Consider the following 23033-nt stretch of genomic DNA (forward strand, 5'->3'; position numbering starts at 1 on the left):
GTGTTGTATTGTGTGGAATAAAAATTGTGGGTGGGGAGGGAGGGAGCGGACTAAAGCAGGACTTTTGATTTAAAGCTTTCGTGACTGCAGGGAATCATATTCTTGGTTCATTCGGTAAAGTCACGTAGAAGGGAAATAATAAAATTATATAAATATAAAACAATAAAAAATGATCACGTTTCGACTACAACACAAGCAATCATCATCAGGTGTGAAATCCACAGCAAGAAAATTTGAAAAAAATAAAATTCTTGCTGTGGATTTCACACCTGATGATGATTGCTTGTGTTGCAGTCGAAACGTCGTGAGAATTTTTTGTTTTATATTTATATTATTTTATTATTTCCCTTCTACGTGACTTTACCGAAAGAACCAAGAATATAAAGCAGGACTGTTTAAAACTAAAACTGACCGAAAAAAAATTTAAACAAAATCCCATCAGGTGGCAGCCAAACCGCGCCCGCGTCCTCTCGGGCAACCATAGCCACCTCCCTGCAGACCAGTGGGTGCTCGATCAATGAAGTGTTTTGAAGTGCCAAACTCTGCTTAAGGATGGGTGTTCCTAACCAACTAAATGCCTCTTTACGTTGTGCATCCTATCGCCCTATCTACCGAGTCCTCGCGACAATATTTACATTATCAGACAATATTTACATTATCACCACACCAGGATAAAAACAATTGTGTTATATCAGCAGAATGATTGCAAAATAAAACAACACAGGATCATTTAATGTATCCTTTATTTCTCATGCACAAACGTATAAGTTATCTGTAATTTGAGTGTTCACAAGTATTGGCGTCACAGGATTTTATTGTGACATTGTTTACCGACAATTTTTCTTCTCGTAAAAATCTACCACGGTAACCTTGATATTATACGTCATTGTGGTCTAAGGAAAATATTTTCAAGAGAAACGTTGCCATATATCACCTTGAGTGCTACCGAATTGTAGTGTGAAGTGAAAGGTGACGTTTTTGCAACAACAGTTTTAGTACCATTTAGCAGAACTGATAATAAAGACGATGGGAATAATGAAGATGACTGTTGATGATTTTATCACCGTTACCAGCGGACCACCAGGTTGTCTCCATCCTCGATAGAGTAAAATCTGAGTGGCCGAAGATCATTGTCCAATTCAAACTCCTGCCCCTCCATCTGAATCCGCGCAGAAAGAACAAACGTTATCATTAAACATTGCCGTAGCTAATATATAAAGCCACTGTCAATTGGACAAAGCCAGGGTACAGTCAAACAATCAATTCGTGTCTATAATGTGCACGTGCGCGTATAGTCCTTGTGTGATCCACTGCTGGATGAGGGCCTCCACAGACCGTGCAGGTTGTGGGGATGACTTGAGCATACTTCACCAAGCTGGTGAGTACGGGTTGGTGAAGGTGGGCAGCATAGACATGAGAGCACAGAAGTACAGTACAGCAATGGACTGCCCTGTGCTGCCCTGCGACGTAGCTGCGACGCCTGTTTTATCCACCATAACCTCCGTGTCAAAACTGTCGCCTTAATTATCGATCACGATAAAAGTAGATTTACAACCCTAATCCGGGCGTAGAAAGCGGTAGGGGAAATAAGTCACTCACCTTGTGGCTCGTGTATGTCAGCACCAGGTCCGACGCCTGCACCTTCAACAGCCTGCACAGCATTCCTTTAAGCTTCTGTACCGTCATCGAGTCTGCATGGAGTGGTTATCATTGCTCGTTATCATCGTCAGCATCACCAGTGGAATAGTCAAGGCATATCAATAAGGCAATGTATTTATTCCAACGTTGGGTTATGTTTGCAGTGTTTGTTTCGCATTCTTGTATGTGCGCTATAATGGGATCCTAGTCGTCTTCGTACGATGGACAGTTGACCAGCAACAATTGTGTGTTCAAGGTGAGGTTGATGAGGGAGCCAGTGGGTGGTTTCAGGAACATTCTGCTGAATATCTGAAACGCTTTCCACATACGATCTAAGCGCCGGCAGTCGTGTTACTGCACGGTCTATGGTTTGAGATATACTCATAGATAGATGTATATAGAGACCCATAGACTCACACAGACGACTCACTAACCTGATGAACATCTGATATGCTGCAAAGTGAATCATTCAAGTAGGTAGTTGCTTCTTATGTGGTCCACAGTTTGCGATTAGTAACCGCAGCCCCATTGTGGACCATTCTTTTGTTTGTCAGCATTTTTTATTGGTTTTTCAAGAACCCAGAATACAGTGGGAACATCAAAAGCCATTGGGGACTATTCTTAATTGCTCATCATTGGTGTAATAGATCGCTGCTTCTGCCTTGCCATGTTCTGATGTGATTCAGTAAAAGACCAGAGATTCAAGTAAACTGGATTCACTAGGTCTACTTATCCTAAACAGAGTATCCAGAGAGGACTTTCACTTTTGACTTGGGTCCTGGTCATGATGGTTGACTACTCAAGTCTTATTACTCTTGCATGAAGGTTAAGTAAATCATTCTTGAAAGGTAAACAGTAATTGCACCTTGCATTGCTTTAGTTCACGCACGTTCCAAATACTTGTCCTCGCAGTGATGGCTATGGGAGAGTGTCAGTGGCACTGCGTTGCGCAGACACAAGCGGCCACAACAGACAAATCATTTCCGACCCCACAAAGGGAACCCACTGGCTTCGATCTGGCTCGAAAAAAAATGGGAGCCATACACAAATGCATGAAGGCATCACATGGGCCTCTGCACCCATCTCATGCACCAAGTGCAAAAAAAAAATCTCCAATTGCGACTGCTGCTCCACGTCGCACACCGAGGACCACGTCCTCAACCACTGCCACACAACATCGTGCAGCGGAGGAGAGGAGCTACACACGGCCTCCATAAATGCCAGAATTCGGCTCAATCGACTGGACCTCGATATCTAAATTGCATTTTGACGACTTACATTCAGTCACGCGCGATAAAAATAAGCGGCAGGTGTACTTACTTGGCAGTTTTTTCTCTACAGTCTTGTGGTTCGCGAGGTCGGGGCATGTGATGTTAATTGCTGCAAATGACAAAACGACAAAGATCCCCTATACAGCCTTTATACCAGACTGTTAGAGCAAGTGCTATTAGCGAGCACTGATGATCAGCACTTTGAGAGGGAGTGGGTGGCCAACACCACGCCCGTTAGCCTTTGTCTCCCTAGTGGCGATGTTGACACACCGCACCAGGTATTAATTTGAGGCTGAGTCGACCTAGGGGAGGCCCAGGACCAGTTCAGATCATTGTCACTGGTGTTGGCCGTGAGTGGGAATCGAACTCGGTTCGCCAGGTTCGTAGCGCGGCGCGCGACCGTTCCTCTTACACACACACACCCGGGTAAGTCGACCCACATTGCACAAGTGCATACATATATTTTACGTGTTCAAATATTAGTACAGACCCCATATTCTTTGGCTAAAATACGACATATACTTGGTAAACTAGATGTTGATAAGATATACATAATGTTTAATTGTTCTTACGTTTTAATAGGATATACAGATCGAATAATAAAAAATATATATAGAAGTCAGTTTGCTCACCGACAAGTTTGCTCTTCAAAGTGAAGACTTCCTCCTTTAACTCCGAGTCTTCAGGTGCTCCATGCTCTGAGAAAAAAAAGTCAAAGATGTAACAAGGCATAAGCTCACAATGCCCTACATGACCACACAGCCTGTGGCCAATGGAGACTGGCCACATTCTTCATAGTATAATGCACCAAAACTACCAGTAGAGCAAGCAGGTTACTGGCAAGTTATCTTTGCGTAACTTGTTTCATCTCTACATGAGTGTGTTTTCTCACGTCCCTCAAGTTTCATGCTGCATGCAACAATACTACCTTAGAGATTTTTCTAAATATCCCAAACATTACGCTGCTACAAAAGTCCACAGATCACGGCCGTACCCAGCTTGCGACTTCATTTCATACAGCCCGCTGTCACATGAAGCACACCACTTTGAAATGGTCTGTATACAATATTTATCAATTGCTACAAGCATCATAGTCACGCTATTCAGGTACGAGAAGAGAACATTTTTGACCTGCAAAGGCTACATTTTAAATGTTAGCGTGCTCAGTCACTTCAGCACACATGTTTGTTTGCTGCCCTGGGATATTAAAAGCTTCACCGTATGGTGCGCGCGTGCCTTTAGTGTTTGTGCATACCACATGGTACAGCTTTTACATTCACAGAACAGCGCAAGTAACATATGCATCAACAGAGTTTATTACTTGGTAACGTGAAGGTGTGTGTTAACGTGTGGCCTGCCAATGATGTTTAGAAGTCATATTTGGCTCACAGTAAGGAAAAGGTCTCCAGCTTTGCTTTGAATTCACAAGATGTTAACTATCCTCGCCTGGTATACAGGAGGTCGTGGGTTCGATCCCGACACCGATGTCTGTATATTTGAAGTTTGCATGTTCTCCCTGCGGTCATGTGAATTTTTTTCCAGGTCCTTCGGTGTTCCCCTCCATATTTATAAACATGCGTGTAGATTATTTGACTGCTAGAAATTCACAAGTGATAAGCCACTTCTTTGAGCTATCATTTGCGATCGCCAGGTCGCTTCTGAAAAACAGCTATGTAGCTCAGTGGGCCTTACACCTGGTAAAATAAAAAATAGTTTGTAATTTAAAAAGTTTACTTTAAAGCTCTCTCGGGTTACAGATGTGTTGTTGTAGAGAGAGTGTGACGGATGGTCTCACTGTGTACGATGGACATGTAGCGTGGGTGAGCCGCCGTGAATTCCGTGCTGGCGATTGCCAGCTCTCCATTCTGGCGGCCACCGGCTTCGAGCCAAGCCAGGCCGTAACGCTTCAAGTAGTCACGCTCTGCTCCGCTCCGCTCGTTACTGCACACCTGAACCCACGTACACGTGCACGCACACGCGCACGCATCGGTTCCAGTGTGTCCTCAAATTATTGCACTAACTCAGAATCAGTATATTTATACTGGAGGAATGCGATGAGCCGTAAAGCACTTTTTCACAGATGTTCAGTCGGGGTGGGTCAGAACGTTATCACAACAAACAGTACAGACATGATAGTCGTGCAAAGTACAAGAAAGGTAAACAAATCACCCAAACACATACAAATGAAAAAATCAACATCCCCATCCTACCAGGCAAAGCCCACTGAGGTAATAACTTATTTTTCAGAAGTGACCTGGCCACAAATGATAGCTCAACAAAGTGGCGCATCAATTTGGAAATTTAACATGTAGGCTTTCGCGACCAATATCCATAATATAGGTTTTTTTGGGTTAGATCGCGTAAATATGTGTCGTTAAACCCGCTATCACCCGACACAGCCAATTAGTAAGGTTTGTCACATAAACAGTGCATGGCAATTCGTTACAAGTACGCGATCTAACCCAAAAAGCCGATATTATGGATTTGGAAATTTATAGGACCAAAATAATCTAAATAATCTCAATGTATGTTTCTAAATGTGGAGGGAAAAAACAAAGGACCCGGAGAAAAACACCACTTTGAAACTTTATCATTACTCATACAAGAATAAAATAAATCAAATAAGAACCTTGGAGTGGTTGAGCACCCGCAGACGTGCGATTTTGGCGATGACGATCTGCCAAACCGTATTTTGATTTATCTCGGGCGTTTCAAAGTATTCCAGACTCAGATTCACCACCTCCAGGCTCTGCAGCTTTGTCCAGCTCATTCATCGAGCTCCACTGCACAGAGAACGTTGAGAACAGCGGTGGTGGCACAAGGGCATGAGGGCATGGGAAGCAGCAGCAGCACACCACAAGTAGAAGGAAGCAGCAGGGAAATCAGGATATTTATTGACACTGCAGAAATCCGATGAGCTATAAAGCCCTTTTTCACAGATGTCCAGTAGTTTTCACAAATGGCAGAACAACGAGAAAGCTAGATTTGAAGTTTTCGTGACTGCAAGGATCCATACTCTTTGGTTCTTTCGGTAAAGTCACGTAGATGAAAAAATAAAAAAATGAAAATAACTAAATTAAATCACGACGTTTCGGAGGCAACACAAGCTTCCGTCATCAGGAGGAACAGCCACAGCAAAATTACTGGAAATTACCACATAGCAAAATTACTGTGGCTGTTCCACCTGATGACGGAAGCTTGTGTTGCCTCCGAAACGTCGTGATTTAATTTAGTTATTTTCATTTTATTATTGTTATTATTATTTTTCATCTACGTGATTTTACTGAAAGAACCAAAGAGTAACGAGAAAGGTGTTGGTAAAAGTGCAGCCCTGCAATTGCTTGTTCATGCCACTTCGAGCAGAAGGGCCTCCACTAGCAGGAGCTCTAGAGAGCCCTTCTGGAAGGTATTTTGGACTCCTCTTTCAGATGTCTCGGAAGAGGCGAGTTTAACCACATTTTACTCCACCACGCGCGCCCCGCCAATCATCTGATTGCGGTGTACCCATTTACACTGTGCAGGGGTTGTGGAAGGAGGCTGAGGTGGGGGGGGGGAGAATTTTAGAATGTTGCTTCAACTTCTGCACCCACAAGTCCAATGTGCTCACCATTACATCATGGCAGCATTCCCAGGAAAGGAATAGGAGTGCAAAAATGTGTAAGAAATAACATACAATTCGACACAGTATCGGTATTTTGAAATGTCTTCTACGTCAATTTGATGGAGCTAAAACAATAAAAAGGCACCCCTGTTGAATAATATTCGTGGAAAGCATTGTTTTTATTGGTGACCACATACATACAATCGAAACACAATTGGGGTAAAAAACATTTTTCAAGTAAATTGTATATGTGTACGCACTGCATAGTGTAATCTAATTTATTTGCAGAAGCTGTTATTGCTGTATTAGAATGAATGGAATGTACCTCTGAAATCTTATTGTTGTCGAGTGATAAGAATTTCAGCTTGGGGAACATACTTGTTTGGCAGCCTGGAATGTCAAAGCAAAGTAACAAAAATCAACGTATATAGAAAAACATGTTATGTGAACACAGTTCATCAACCACAATACGGAGGAGCTATTTTTTTATTTTTTATTCTACCAATGAAATAAAATCCAGGCTAAATCTTAACTGAAATTCCACAAGTAGTCGTCATCGAGATTAAAATGCTGACTAAATTATGATCACACGCAGTGGGTGAATTCCACGGTGGAAGCTATATTCGCTTTATTCGGACTCACCGCACTTGACGTCGTCAAAGTGAACGCTGGTCAAGCCACAGTCATCGAGCCGCAGTGATTCCAGGCTAGAACAGGGGACAGGCAGAGGTCAACATCGTCATTATTGGGGACCATCGGCAGCACTATCACCAGCATAATTTCACAACGTGCGTAGCACACATCTGCAGTTACTAATTGTCCATAATAGAGGTTTTTTAGGGTTAGATCGCATAAATATATGTGTCGTTAAACCCGCCACCACCTGACACAGCCAACTAGTAAGGGTTGTCACGTAAACAGAACGTGGCCAATTCGTCACTAGTACAGCACACCGGTGTGTTGGAGAGTTAAGCCACATTTACAATCTGAGTACGACGTTTCGCCAATAGTTACAACGAGCTTCATCAGGCGACAACCAGATTTGTGGAGAAGTCCACAAATCATCACATCTACGCCTCTATATAAGGAACGAAACAGGTAGCAGCACAAATGATAGCACTCAAGTTATGAACCCCACCGTTATTTTCTTCATGTGCACAACAATAAATACAGAACTTTCATCATGAAAATTACATTTTTAAATATATAAACTATGATCATTATTTGGGCACTACTGCCTAAAACAGGAGTGCCTTGTGAATGCTGAGATATTTTTTGGTGTATGCCACCCATGGAAATAAATGTTGTTTGGTCATACAGTAGTATCCCGATTCACGTCTTACCCTTTCATGTCATTTTGCAAATACGTTGTCACTTTATGAATGCCACTACTGGATTTGCGTTGCCTCAACCTCACACTTACGTAGCTGACAGCATCGTTCGTCCTTTCTCGTATCCGTAGCCTCTCAGCCTTCGCTGCCACCTACAGCCTGTAAATCGCTTTGATTGACGTTTCGATTTTCGCCTGTCGCACCTTTCAGGAACGACGTAAACCGGGGTATTACTGTATACAGATTTTGGCAAAGTCCGTTATGTCCCGCCTTCAGAGCAAAGAGGAGTTACTGCCAGACATGTTAACTTACAATATATGTATTTGGTATAAAGCAGTGTTAATGAATGAAGTGGCAATAGTTTAGTTTTTACATGTACACTACTGCCTACACGTCCTCTTCATTTTAATGATGTACTTTATGTCTGTGTTTGCGCCATTCAACATGGGTGTTGCACCTTGCCCCACCTCGGCAACATCGCGATGCGATTGATCTGTTCGTTGCCCTCCAAGCTGTTGCCTTCCAAATTCAAGCTGCGCAAGGTCTGCAGCACGCCCACCGGCCTGCAGATCACACAACCATCGTAAAACCAACAAGTTAGATCTTGTCAAAACATACGCATGGATTATGTCACGCGTTTGTCTTCGGAAGTATTTCTTTAGCAGTATGGACACTGACGGGTAGCTGTCAGGGCAAAACACGTTTGCAAAGTCCTTTTTTCTATGATGTCTCAAATGTTGAGAAAATCATCCATCAATTTGGTTAGTTTGAAACAGGGTAAGCCCCTTATAGGAATGCAACTTTATACCAACGTTTTGTTTATACTGAATCATCTTTAAATTCAATATAGTGCCCTCCTCCCCCCCCCCCCCCCCCATTACAGATGGACAGACAGGGATAAAGGATAGACCCTTTCAACCTTAGCTGTAAAGTGTTAGTGTAATATTAGAATGGGTGATTTAGCTTAAACACTCTGTCCTTCCAATCCTCACTTCTCGAGAGTAGTGATATTGTTCTTCAGCAACTCAAGGTGTTCCACATTTGGCCACATTTCGGCACACACCAGCACCTGCCGACACACACACACACACAGGAGACACAGACATCACAGCGCTGGAATTTATGATGTTCACATCCTCTCCATTGCTTACAGGAACATCCAACAATAATACGGCTAACCCCGCCAGCTGTTTCATTTTGTATGTTGGTTAACGGTGAAGAGCTACATTAACCCCCCTCTGGTCTTCGCACCTGATAGGCTCAAGGTGATGGCATCACCTTTACCCCCTCTATTTAAGAGCAAAACAGGAAGAAGTATCCACAATTCTGGCTATTGTCTGATGAAGCTGGTTGTAATTACCAGCGAAACATCGTACTCGAATTGTAAATGCTGTGGGCTTACTCTCCAACACACCGGTTAGTGCTGTACTCGTAACGAATTGGCACGTTTTGTTTACGTGACAAACCTTACTAATTGGCTGTGTCGGGTGGTGACCAGGTTTAATAACGCATTTATATTTACACGATCTAACCCGAAAAAAACCTCAATTGTTTTTTTTAACTTCACAGTAACGCGATAGCCATGGTGTGCATGGTGCACATGCAGGTGATTATGCGCGTATGCACCCACATGCCCACCTGTGACCAAGTTAATGAGCAGGAATTGAGGACCAGGACTGTCAGGTTGGAGAAGCAGGGGGACAGCGATCTGGGTGTCTCAGGAATGTCGAGACGATTCTTGCTGCATGCCACGCAAATAGAACAAATACACTTAGTGCTTAGTCCGTTTTGCTTGCAACTAACACATCGAGCAATCCAACTTGTTGTGGGTTTGCGCCATATAGAGCAGCTGGGCTTTGTTAAAATGTCCATTTGGGTAAAGCAAATGCAGGAGCTACCATAAAGAACTTGGCTGTGCTGACAGAAGTTGGCCAAATACCTCACACAGAACCCTCCTGAAAAAGTACTGAGACTCATTGAGGCTTCCCTGGATTAAGTGCTATCACATGTATGTTATACCATTAGCCTGTATGTAATACTATGCATTGCATGTTGCAAGCCACATGAACAAAATGACTCATGTAAAATATTGGTTGTTTTATAAAAAAAATATCGGTATGTGAAAGCAATAATGTGTAGGACTGACTTCTCGTTTCGTTTAACAGGGTGATTAGCAACACGATATGTTGCTATTGGGGTTGGTGAGCCAGTTGTACGTATGTTGAACTTATTTCCTACCATATGTAGCCAACTGTGCTAATAGGTGCAGGGGAAGGACAATAAAAAAAAGGTGAGTGAATGAGCACTCATCACCGCCCGATCTGTAATTCAAGCTCAGCAAAACAATGTAAATACGTTTACTATATATATTCCAAAATTCCAACTGAGTAGATGAATGCATGTAGGTTCACCTGAGGATCAGGATGGACAAGTTGCACAGCTGTCCCTGTGATGAGGGCCACCTCTTGCCACGAAGGCAATAAACTCCGTGAGATGTCGAGATCTCTGATATCTGATGCCAATTCATGAAGGACCACGAAGATTAGAAGCTTTTACAATCATCGGATGAAGTGTGAAATGTGACCCGTTAATGTCATCGCAATTGTGTCACCAGAACTTTTCTCTTATGTATTCAATGATAATCCGTTTGTATGTATTTATGTAAACTGCAGGACTGAATAAAACAATAGTGATTCGATGCCCCAAGCATCGAACTGTGAAACACTATCTTTATCTTACAAAGTTAAAGAGTTAGGAGTGGAGCTGGAGCACAGTAGCCATCGCACTGCGCGATGACCTCGGCGACCTGGGTTCAGCTCCTGGCACCAGCTAACATCAGTGGCAATCGATACGTATGTATGTTGAACTTGTTTCGCACCATACGTAGCCAACCGTGCTAATCGGAGGTGCGGGAAAGGACAACAAACTAAACACAAAAAAGCAGTTTGAAAGAAATTCGTTTTCAATCTAGATTTAAAAGTGCTAAACTCCAGGGGCTTTTTAATATTGGAAGAGAGTTCCAGATGGCTGCAGAAGCGCATCTGAAAGTGCGTGATGCGGTAACCGTCTTTGTTCGATGGCCCGCCAAAAGCCGCTGCGGGATGACCGAAGTTCGCGTGATGATTTATACTACTTGACAAAATCAGCAAGGTAGTGTGGTTTAATTGTAGCAAGCACTTTGTGTGTAATGAGTGTGACACCTGCCACCCCGCCCCTCTTCAATAACTGGCACTAACCCGTCATGGTGATGTGTGCTGAAACTACCCCCATAACCTGACAGGGCATGGAGAGGCCTTAATCCAGCAGTGAATTGACAATAGGCTGTACATCATTAGTATTCTTAATGCGTTAAGCAAAAACTGCATTGATAGCCAAGGATACTGGGACATGCTTCTCGGATGGCCTCTGCTGGGCCAGGACTGTTCACCCCGAGTCCAGACAAGGCCACAATCTTCAGACTCTCAAGGCAACTGCACTGGCACACAATGTACAATGCATCATAATCATCGCATCACAATCATCGCATCATCATCATCATCGCCACGTCAGTTGTCACGCCGCTGAATTCAACGTACAACGGTTTCCTTACCTTTGTTTCTGGAAAATCTTCTTCATTCCCACAACCTGCATGGGAATCTTCTGCGATGTGGAGCCCGCAGAAGACGTGTACTCCTGAGGGAGTTCTCCCATGTCGTCCTCGAGCTGTGCGTACTTGTCCCGCACAGCCGATAAAAACGGCACCCCCAGGTCTGCCTTCTTGGGCCGGATGAAGGAGCCCCCCGTCGGGTGTCTGCGAATGATGCACAAGATAACTGTGTGCAGAAGCGTTCAGTCACCTCTGTTTGCTCTATGAACATCTCAACAAACCTGCATGTTTTGTGGCAAACATTCCTAATCCCCATTGCTCTAATTGACACCATCAAAATGCACCTTGCAGTCTTTCAATTGCACCCCGTCTTCTCCATTAGACCACATTTGTTTACATGATAGAAACCAAAATTCAAACGATTTAACAAAAATAGTCATGCAAACCAAGGTGAAATAAATTTCTCAAAGTGTTGCAAATTCTAACTCACCTCAATGAGGTTCTTGGTATTATAAAAATGTTGGTCAATAGCGATGTTTTATTCTCGTGTACAGCGGGGCACATGAGTGTTGAGCAATGCTGTGATGAATAACTGTGGTGTGGGACTGGGTCTTTCCTCACTGGCAGTGGAAGTAACGAACGCCGCCGTGGCTCCCGTCATGTTTGCCGCGTTCCGGGTTGTCCCACTCCACACCAAACCACAGTCCTGTCCAGCAGCCAATACCAAAGCTCATGAAACATAATTTTCAACCAGCACATGAGAGTATCAATTCATAAACCATCGCAATACTAGCGCATCTCGAGGTGCTATATAAAAATGTGGGGAAAAACCATAGGGGCAACATTACGGCATGTTCCGGGGCACGAAAAGGTCTGGGCAGAAGCCAGACCCACGTAGTTAGAACAGGCTGTTGACTGTGCAGGCAGTGTAGCTGCACTAAAGGCCCAGTGACCAGATGGGCCTCAGGCAGCAGGTTACAAAGAGGGGTGAAATTGGACAGGGAGCCCCAGGGCCAGCGGCGATATTACACAAAATCTGCCTCAATATAAACAGCTTTGTACATACCGCCTGTATGCAAAGTCATGCTCAGCTGTATGTTTAGAAGCTACAGGAGTCACCCAGTACACATCACTCACATACGGTCCACGGTTCATATTTGGCACTGCAGGGGGGGGTTAGTGGAGGCCTGGTGTGGTGAAATCTTCTTTAATGAGGGCTGAAAAGGACTTTCAAATACCTTTGGTGGACCACACATTTACACCTAAGCATCATTAAAAACTGCAACAAAGTAAAACATTATTAGGGCTTGCATTTACGGAGCATGCTAACATAAGAAGCACATTGTTACTAGGTCAAAAATATTCCCACCGAGTACCCCATTAGTGTGGATTCTTGCAGTGACTGATATAATTATTGTCTGCGGGCTGGATATGAAGTGGTAGATGTAATTGATCCGCGAGCCTTATAAAATTAAGTTGCGGGCTGTGGGTTTCCCTGGGCTAGCGGTAGTGGTATGAGAGATGAAATCCGGGTCGATGGGTCAGGACTACGATCAGGGACGCGTACGGGCTTGAGACGGGAGATGTCAAAAAGGGGTCTTTACCCTGTGTCGGAGGCACCTCGCCTACGAAGCGCACCCTGCCACACTCTCCATCGCTGAGCACTCGCCTCCCAAGCACATCTTCAGGCACCTCGTCCATCGCCCTGGAATGACAGCAGATGTGGATCGTCTTGGGAGTTCTTAGATTGTGACCAAAGCACCTTCCAGAATGCCCCTGATCTCGTCAAGATCTCTGGGTTGTTTTAAGATTGCTCCCAGGATGCACGCAATGGTTCCTCGGCAGGGTGGTGCAGCAAAATCTATTGCTGTCCTGTGCTCATGTGCATCTATTGTTAAAATTCCGTCAGTTCCTATGATTGCTTTTTCATTGCCTTCATGGCTTTATTTTGGTGATTTCGAAAAGTGTATTGGTTTAGCCATGTTTGTGTTGTTGTAGTACAGAGTTAGACTGATGGCCTTAATCTAAGTTGTCTTGTGGTTGTTGTTGTTGTTTGACTTGCATCCCACTGGGATTTTTGCACACAGCGTTGGTGTACGGTGTTTTTTCTGCAATATTTTTGCTGTCTTTTCTTGGATTTTCTCTTTGCACTTAGTCACATATTCACTTTAAGATGTTTTTTTTGTTCATGTTTTTGTTTTTTGTTTGTTGCGGTTGCACCCGATTCAAGAGCTGAATGGCTCACAGGGCTATACCTAATAAATGAACTTGAACTTGAATCTATGCTCCCCACCTGCGACAATTTGACATTGACCAGCGTGGCCAAGTATGGTCGTCACCCCCAATGACCTAACACACACTGTATGGGGAATAATTTCATCCAGAAGTGGAAATGACAGAGGGATATGATGGGAGCAGTATGGTTAAGCATGCCTTGTGAATCCCAGCGTCGAGACTGGACATCTGTGAAAAAGAGCTTCATAGCTCATCGGATTCCTCCTGCAGTCTAAATAAAGATTCTGATTCTGTATTCTCATTTGCACAAGGATGCGCGTCCCACTGTTGTGTGGGTGTCTGCTCTGTGAGTCACTGAAAGACAGGTCAGGTACACGAGGCAGCATCATCATCATCATAACCCACGATCAATCCACTGCTGGATGAAGGCCTCCTCCATCAGCCATCGCAGTGTCTCTTGAAGGGCCTTTTAAATAACAATAAACTTGTGAGACCATGGCATCATCATCATCATCAACAACATCATCAATCGCGATTTGTTACGCAATTCAAACAATATTACACGCGAAAACACTGTATGGATATCAGTCGTTAAGTGTATGTGTCTGAGCTATACGATGACTGTACACGTTAACAACTGTTAGCAATACAATAAATAATAATTGTGCTGCCCGACTGCCAATCTACTGCTGGTTGAAGGCCTCGACCGCGCGATGTCAACTCAAGCGGGGGGGGGGGGGGGGGGGGGGTCGTTCGACCATACTTCACCACGCTGGTCACGGAGCGCGTTGGCCAAGGCGACTGCGAATGTTATCACGAACAAAAACAATTAACTTGTAACGCGAAATGTGAACAGCGGTAGGCGGGGGGCAACGCCGCCTTATACGAATACCGAGACGGTGCCTTGCGTGTGACACAATTATAGAGAAATATGATGCGACGTTAATGAATAGTTGTAATTACAAGCGCGATAATGTGACGTTGTGTAATGTAACGGTGTGTAAAGTAACGTTTTGTAATGTGACGTTATGTAATTTTAACTTACAATGCTGAGCCCGCGAGAGTCGTCGGTGGTTCCGGTCACGGTTTCCACCCGGAAGATGCGACGGGCGTGAGGTGAATAGCATAGACCGCATAGGCAGTATCGGCGCGTGGGAGCGTTTGCATTTCATAGAGCGGAACGATCTTTTGATTTAAAGCTTTCGTTGACTGCAGGGATTCATATTCTTGGTTCTTTCGGTAAAGTCACGTGGAAGGGAAATAATAAAATAAGATAAATATAAAAAAATTTTATATGTATATAAAATAAAACAATATTTTTTTTAATAAATAATAAAATAAGATTACTATAAAACAATAAGTTTTTTTATTGTTTTAGATTTATATAAAATAAAACAATACATTTTTATATTTTTTATATTTATCTTCTTTTATTATTTCCCTTCTACGTGACTTTACCGAAAGAACCAAGAATACGGAACGACCTTCCTTCCGATATGGAGCTGTGCGCTTGCGATTACATCAATAGATAACCCAGATTGAGAACTTGGTTATTTAGAACTGCTGCTTTGTCTTTAGTTTGTGCTGCCGATTATTGCAAGTTGGCTACGTACGGCGCGAAAGAAGTTCAAATAACTATTGCAGGCCCTGGTGCCGGGTCACATTTTTATTTTATTTTGTTACCCAAAAGCTGCCACTGGGGGGTGCCCGCGATGAGATGTCAACTACCTCGCCGGGCATGCAGGAGGTCGTGGGTTCGATCCCTAAATTATTTTGTCAGTTTTCAGTTTAATTTATTTGGTATTGCCCTGTGGGCCATTCGGCTCTCGAATCGGGTGCAACCGCAACAACAAACAAAAGATAAAAACATGAACAAGAAAACATCTTAAAGTGAACATGTGTCATTTTGCACGTCTCATCTCCCCGTGGATTTTTCGCCGGGTCATCCAGGATTTTCCCCTTCGCGTTTAGAATCAAGGTCACGCACGAGTTTGAACATTTATTTTTTGGCCTCTTCGCCGAGCTATCGTTTGTTGGTGTATAAATTCGTGTTTAGTCTAAATATCCGAGATCAGCATGTACAAGGCATACCTGTCAACCCCTTATCAGTGCCTAATTACAGACCAATTCAGACCTTATTGGTCACCCCATGCCCTTTTTAAATCTAAAGTTCATCCGACAAAGTCCCATCACAAGGGAGAAACACAAAGACATTTTTTGCCCGTAAACTCAATTTCCCTGTACAATACGGGTACACCGTATGGGTTGACAGGTATGTTATATGAACATGTATGTTTCCCGCACGTCCGATTAGCACGTACGGTGCAAAAGAAGTTCAACGTGCAAGCAGTCTTCAACTTACGAACAATAGACTTCCTAACGGGTCCCAGGAACGAATTCGTAAACCGAGGACTGCCAGTACATAAATGTAACACCTCTTGTGTCTGCAGGAGTCATGCAAACCAATTAAAGTGTACATAAGCATTATAACACTCCTAGATGCGGTTGTTTGACCATACTTCACCACACTGAAGGGTGTGGGTTGGTAGAGGGGGGCAGAGCCGATTCAGATCCCATTAATCATTGAGGTTAGGCATGGCTGAGAATCAAATTACCTCCATACAATAGACGCATTGAAAATAAACAATTCCATAAAATAACTTATAACCGCAAGATGTGACAATGCTTCCAATAACTGTAAATATCCATACAGGTCATTCCAAAGGGTACACACAATGCATTGAGGCTTTATTTGCAAACAAAGATACACAAGTGAAAACAAAATCACGAACATTTGTGTACATTGCATTTATCACGTTGTATTTCAAAGCGTTTATTTAACTATGTTTGGCATTCAATACAAAAAAAGTCGTGTTCCGTGTAGAAAAGTTGCACAAGTACACCATTACACTCCAACACTAAAACGTAATTAAATGAAATATTGCAAAGTTAAACCATACATTTTTCAGTGTAAACAATTGTAAAAAATTCCAAATGTAATTGTTGCGGTATTGACTGAATCACAAACGCCTGTGTGTTTTCATAATTTGCACACAAGGTGTGCACTTAACACTTATTTATGTAAGTGTTACATTTACGAGTGTACCAACTCTTTCCATTTCACTTAAAAATGAGGCGTACTGCATCAAACTGGGGTATGTTTTCATCAGCAACGTTTAGGAACTAGTTCTGGATACAGCAGTCTTAAGTGGTTTTATGAGACTTCTCCAGGCAATGGTGAATCTCATATTAGTATGTGTCAACTCAGACAAATGCAAATTAAAGTCTGGCAAATGCAAGCATCCTGCGCGTGTATAAAATCAGTCGTGACAATCTGATATATCATACACCCCATGCAAAATAATGCAGTGTTCTTCTTTAGATGTTACGTTTTATCTTTTAGAATGGCGAGACTATCCTTCTGTTCCCGTTTTGCAATTACGTCTACTCATACAAGATGGATATTAAGGAAATTTGCTGCACTTCCTCTTAATGTAACACTGATGAAAGGTGCAATTAACATTTGGCTTCCGTGTCACCATTACATTAAAATTGATTTTGCTCAATAATTGTATCGACGTGTGGAGTGGCAGCGCCGCAGTTTGTGGCGTTGCACTATGAACCTGTGAACCCATTTTCAATTCCCAGCCTTGGCTCCAATCAGTTATTTTTGTAACTAGTCCTAGGCTTCCTCTTCATCAAGCGACTGACCAGCATAGCAAAGTATCGTCAAACAAACCCCATGATTGATGTGGTGTGGGTCTACCTGCATGCAGCAGTGAATTAACAGGTTGGAATTGTATTCATCATTTAGTCGATTGCATTGTCAATTGTGCGTCTCTACTTTTTCAACTTACATTTTATATTTCAGAAACATCTACTCATACAATGCCCTGAAGTACTAAAAAAGAGCATGGTCAGAGCACCAAAGGGCAGAAACACCACTGGCATTCGAATAACGTTACCCTCCATCCGTGTTCTGTCCAAGTGCATTCCGCACGATTGCGTGTACTACTGCAATAGCTCGCACAGTGCTGCTTCTTCAGCGATAGCCTTGCGCCACGAGAATGGACGCGAACACCACATGCACTGAATGTACAATACCAAGGAGTTAGTGCAGCGTTCCCTACTCCTGTGCATTTGGTTCCTGCTGAAAAATCTCCGCAAGGTGTTTGACCAGCGCCTCCAGGAGTGGATTTCCACCCAGCTCGGCAATCTGCTTGTACGCTTGCTTCTCCAGCTGCAACAAAGTCTGCCTCGTGTACTCGAAGGAGCCCAAGCGTTCCAGATGCTCGACACAGTACCGCTTGACGTCGATGTCTTCTGTCCGCTTTCGCAGGATGCTCAGCACCTGTCGGTGACGGAGACAATTGCAGGGTCAGGCTTGTGAAGGCTGAAAAAGTAGGAAGACTAACCATCAAGACGGGAGATGCAAGCAGAAAAACGAGTAGCTCATGTACATGGCGAGTACACATCCAACGTTTAAATTAGGACATTTACCATCTATTCAATTCAATATTTGGGAAATGTTTCCAAAGAGACACAAGTAAGACCCTCAATTACCTGTGTGCAATTAGGTTCCGATTGTATGGCGTGGATGAGCGGAAAGGAAAACTTTCCCTCAGTCAGGTCCTCGCAGTAACTTTTGTTCTCCATGTACTTTTGCGAGCGCAGGTTGGCGTAGTCATCCCGAATTTGGAAGAGCATCCCCAGCGTGTCAAGTATTGGCCGCAGGTTGGCTTTGTTCTCGCTGAACAGCTGCATAAGCCCCACCGCAAGTCCAAACAGACCGCCCGTCTTGCGCAGAACCTACCAGGACAGAGAAACGCGTTCAGCATGTCAGGCAACCTGCACTAATGCTCTTATCACGGCACTCTTCTAAAAGGAAGATGCGGCTAAAAAAATATCAGCTCTTATTTTGTGGATACAAAGCAAGGATGTCAAACAGGAGTTTTAACTTTTGTTAATGAGAAAAAGAAATACGATAAAATATAGGCAAGCACGCCATTATGGCATTCTAGTGACATCACCCCAATAAGTGTTAATGATACATAATAACAAATGTCTAACAATGGACAATCCAGGATGCAGATCCCATATATCTACATAATACTAAAGACATGCTGTCGATTCTCTCTGGTTGGTGATTTTAGAAAAGTTTTTTGGTTTGGCCATGTTTGTTTGTTGTAGTACAGAGTTAGACTGATGGCCTTAATGTAAGTTGTCTTGTGGTTGTTGTTGTTTGACTTGCATCCCACTGGGATATTTGCACAGGGTTGGTGTATGGTGATTTTTCTGTAATATTTTGCTGTCTTTTCCTGGATTTTCTGTTTGCACATAGTCACTTTAAGATGTTTTCTTGTTCATGTTTTTGTTTTTTGTTTGTTGCGGTTGCACCCGATTCAAGAGCCAAATGGCTCACAGGGCTATATCTAATAAATGAACTTTGAACTTGAACTTTGAAGTCCTCTCGATCTTCCTTTTTATATTTGCCTATGACTTTCTCTCTACGATGTAAATGTTCAGTTTGTGCGCAGCATCTTGTGATTCACTTGCATTAAGATGCTATGGTGATCCAAATTGTATAAGAAGTTAATTATTTTTAGTCAGTGGGGGAAGGTTTGTATTCCTACATAAAAAAACTATTCTTGTACCGTAAAATAACAACCGGAAGACACAGAAACACAAGCCATGCTACACAGGCGTGAGTGTGATGCCCAAGGCAACTTCACCATGCGGATGTAGTCCTCCTCGCTGGGGCAGGTGTAAGAGTCACGCCAGTAGATGTCCATGCCCTGGCCGCGGTGCAGCTCCAGCAGCTGGTTGGTGAACAGGGCGACGGCGTCAGCGTGGCCGAGCGTCAGCACCTTCTCCAAGGCCGAGGAAGTAAACGTAGTTGGCGGAGTTGATGACAGAGGGAATGCCGTAGATGCTGTGCGCCACGGGCAGGCCGCGCCGCAGCTTCGAGTTGTCCTCGATGTCGTCCACCAACAAACTCGCATTGTGCAGCATTTGCGTCACCTCCATTATAATCTGCGGCGGATGGGCGACGTGAACATGGACGCACTGCAAAAGTATGTTATAACAGCGGACATGTAAAGATTCACTTGTGGATTTTTGAGGATGTGCTGTATGGCTCTCTGATGTATTTTCAGTTTGTACCGCATGCGTTGTTTGGCACGATGTCCGATGTTTTGAATTCAGTTGCCTGAAGATACTCCCAGCACTGTGCAGCCAAATGTGAGACATCGTGTCGAACAACACGCGGTACACAACCCAAAAACAAATCACGGAGCTGTGTAAATATTCACCCCTCGAGGGATCAGATGAATTGTCACAATATGGCAGTTACAATCTCATTTGTACTGCGTGGCTCGTGTCTCATTTGTGCTGTGTTGTGTATTCTATCTCATTTGTACAGACTCCTTCCTTACATCTAATCTTCTGTCTCAGTTGTATATTTTTTTGGACTGTCTGCTTTCTCATTTGTATCGTCTACCCCATAAATTCTCTCATGTTGTCTTGTTTGTTCAGTTTATCCTGTACGTTTTTTTATTTGTGCTGTCTGTATTTTGTGCCATATGATTTGCTCATTATCTTGTAGATACCATTATTCTAAATGTATATTAGCACACATTTGCATAAATCCTGAATAATCAACTCTTAAGCCCATGATTTAAAACATTTATTTGGAGAGTAAGAATTAATGTCAATTGCAGAATTGATGTATCTTTACATGTTTAGTAGACAATATTTGCCAAACTGATAGCGAATAGAATGAAATACAAAAATGCATTGAGAATGCAATATAGTAATAGAATGGTGGTGGTGTAAGGATTATCAGTGGGGTGGAGCAGTGGCACAAGAGTTAGCAAACTGTGCTATGAACCCAGCAATCAGTTTTATTCCTGGCCCCGGCTGATATTAGTGGTGAGTGATAGCTAACTGGCCCTAGTCCTAGATACCACCTTCACCAACCCATACTGACCAACATGGCAGAGTATGGTGAAACATCCCCTTGAAAAAAAAGACTTGGGGAGGCCTTCATCCTGCATTTATATAGGCCTGTATGACAAACGACTATCATACTGTGGTTATTTAACTCTTAAAAATGTAACAGACATTGATGTGTCTGCCTACCAGCTGTATCAATACATACATGGACTTTAGACTAATAATTTGTAAGACTGATAGGTATGTTTCCGTGGTGACATTTTCCACCTGTAATTTGTCTTCAGGGATGTGTAGCCAATAGTTGAAAGCCTTTGAGAGCTTGGTCCTTATTTGCGCACCTGTATAAATGCAGCACATTGTACAATCCCATGCCAACATTCGTTGACAGTACAAGACAGTAATTGTAAAAGTATTATTATATGGTCAATAAACCCCAACAATCCATATGGCACTCATCCAGCAGTGGACTAATACATGGCTGTACATTTACATTCAAGATCAAGATGTAATCATGGCCAAAGAGGGTGATGATACTGCACCATTTCAATGCGTTATACCCTCCGCCAAATCCTACAGCTGCTGCACAGTAGAACTGTGAGTTTAATTATTCAAGTGTGGCAACTTAAACTTTCTCCTCCATGTGAGAAATAACATTACCAACTCAACTTCACTCACAGTGACATTAAATGAGCCCTTCCTCTCTCCATTACCAGTTCACTGGTTTGCCATAGTCTGACTATGCATTTCCAGATTTGTTAACGTGAAACCCAGAAATGCCTTCAGGACCAACCTGGCAATTGAAGCAAGTAGTTGTACGGCTCCATGAGGATTCTCTCTGTTTGATCTTCCTTTACGCTCTCCGCCATGCTGTCACGTCAGAGACTTAGTTGTGTCCCAACTGCAAGTACTGTAAGTACCAAAGGTTCAAAGCAAATAAAACGCAAGAATAACAGTACTTGTTTACAGGTGAGGAGTAAACAATTGTAAAACATATTCCAGTCCTACCACCTAAACTAATGAAATAGTTAACCAGCACTGAGCACTATTCAAACCTCTAAACCCACTTTGTCAGGTCCCTTTTTCACATCTTTGTTATACATCATCCCCCCCCATTTGTGCTGATGCCAACTTTATAATTGTGGCGTTGTTTATGTGACAAACATTACTGGCTGTCGGGTGGAGGGTTACGACGCATTTATACTTACGCGAACTAAACCAAAAACCTTTATTATAAATATACAGATTGTACTGAAGATTTAAATCACTGACCACCACTAAAATAATGCCCTATACAAGTTCGATTCATGGACATGGTTAAGATCCGTGGCAAGTTGATGCTTCAACTGAACGTCAGCATCCAGAAACCAGAACAAAGAATTCATACTCTTAGGTTTTTCGGTAAAGTCATAATAATTATTTTATTTCTATTATTATTTATTATTTATTTTTTACCTACGTGACTTTACCGAAAAACCTAAGAGTATGAATCCTTGCAGTCACGAAAGCTTCAAATCTAGAACAGAACAAAGAAGGCAGCATGAATTGAACATCTGAGCACATGATGGTTTGTGGTTTACGTGAACTTTAAGCAATTCATATTCAAAAGTATTGAGGTTAAACCATTCAACTTTTCCTGGAATAATATACCTATGAATACAGCACAATAACGGCGAGAGCAGTGGTGCAATAACAGTTAACTTCCCAATGAGAACAGCCACCTAAGTTTGACTCCAATGCGGCACGATGCCAACCACCGACCACCAACAAACCCGCATTGACCAGTGGGCATATCTATGGGACACTTTTTACCCGTATCAAAGTGATACACAAAGTAAGAATAGACTTTACCCTTTCTGGCAAATTGTCAAAGTATTTTCTTATTGTTGCATTTACTTTGATCGTGACCACCACAGCCACACGGCTCTTTAAGGGACTGCCTCGTGACAGCTACTTATTAAACTAGATTTGATGCTTTCGTGACTGCAAGGATTCATACTCTTAGGTTTTTTTTCGGTAAAGTCACGTAGGTCGTGATTTAATTTAGTTATTTTCATTTATTATCATTTTATTTTATTAGAATAATTTTTTTTTACCGAAAAAACCTGAGAGTACTTATTAAACGTTGATTTTTTTTAATTTACCGAATCCGAAAACAAAAACCGGCTCTTCTTGTTGGTTATTTCTGCTTGATAATGACGAGTGACATCGCACCGCATACACCTCCAAGACATTCGCTCTCATCACGCCGCAACCCAGACCACCACCTCAGCCGGGTAAAGGGACGTTTATAAATGACCTTACCCCCCGAACGACCGCGTCCTCCCGCCTTGTGAACAACAACAACAGCTGAGATCGTCTCACAACAAAACGCGACTGTCGGCAACGAGTCCATTCACAATACCGGCATCGAATTCCAT

At 42.9% G+C, this 23033-nt stretch overlaps 2 protein-coding genes across 2 annotated transcripts; both read right to left on the bottom strand.

The window, feature by feature from the left end:
* Positions 1-725: 725 nt before the first annotated feature.
* TBCE (tubulin folding cofactor E) lies at positions 726-15481 on the bottom strand. Its single transcript, XM_061568247.1, is given in 20 exon segments — positions 726-1159; positions 1600-1691; positions 2959-3018; positions 3542-3607; positions 4705-4858; positions 5539-5667; positions 5669-5692; positions 6836-6900; positions 7153-7217; positions 8309-8404; positions 8834-8910; positions 9480-9582; positions 10253-10287; positions 10289-10353; positions 11223-11311; positions 11431-11631; positions 12049-12133; positions 13032-13132; positions 14426-14463; positions 15470-15481. Coding segments are annotated over 20 exon segments (1650 nt in total). The 3' UTR covers positions 726-1066.
* A 908-nt stretch (positions 15482-16389) lies between these two features.
* On the bottom strand, positions 16390-23033 carry GGPS1 (geranylgeranyl diphosphate synthase 1). Its single transcript, XM_061568417.1, is given in 7 exon segments — positions 16390-18013; positions 18226-18471; positions 19395-19538; positions 19540-19695; positions 20884-20954; positions 21407-21523; positions 22918-23033. Coding segments are annotated over 6 exon segments (918 nt in total). The 5' UTR covers positions 21483-21523; positions 22918-23033; the 3' UTR covers positions 16390-17788.

Source organism: Lethenteron reissneri, chromosome 41 (genome assembly GCF_015708825.2).
Source record: "Lethenteron reissneri isolate LAM-NWPU_2019-01 chromosome 41, ASM1570882v1, whole genome shotgun sequence".
Taxonomy (NCBI): Eukaryota; Metazoa; Chordata; class Hyperoartia; order Petromyzontiformes; family Petromyzontidae; genus Lethenteron; species Lethenteron reissneri.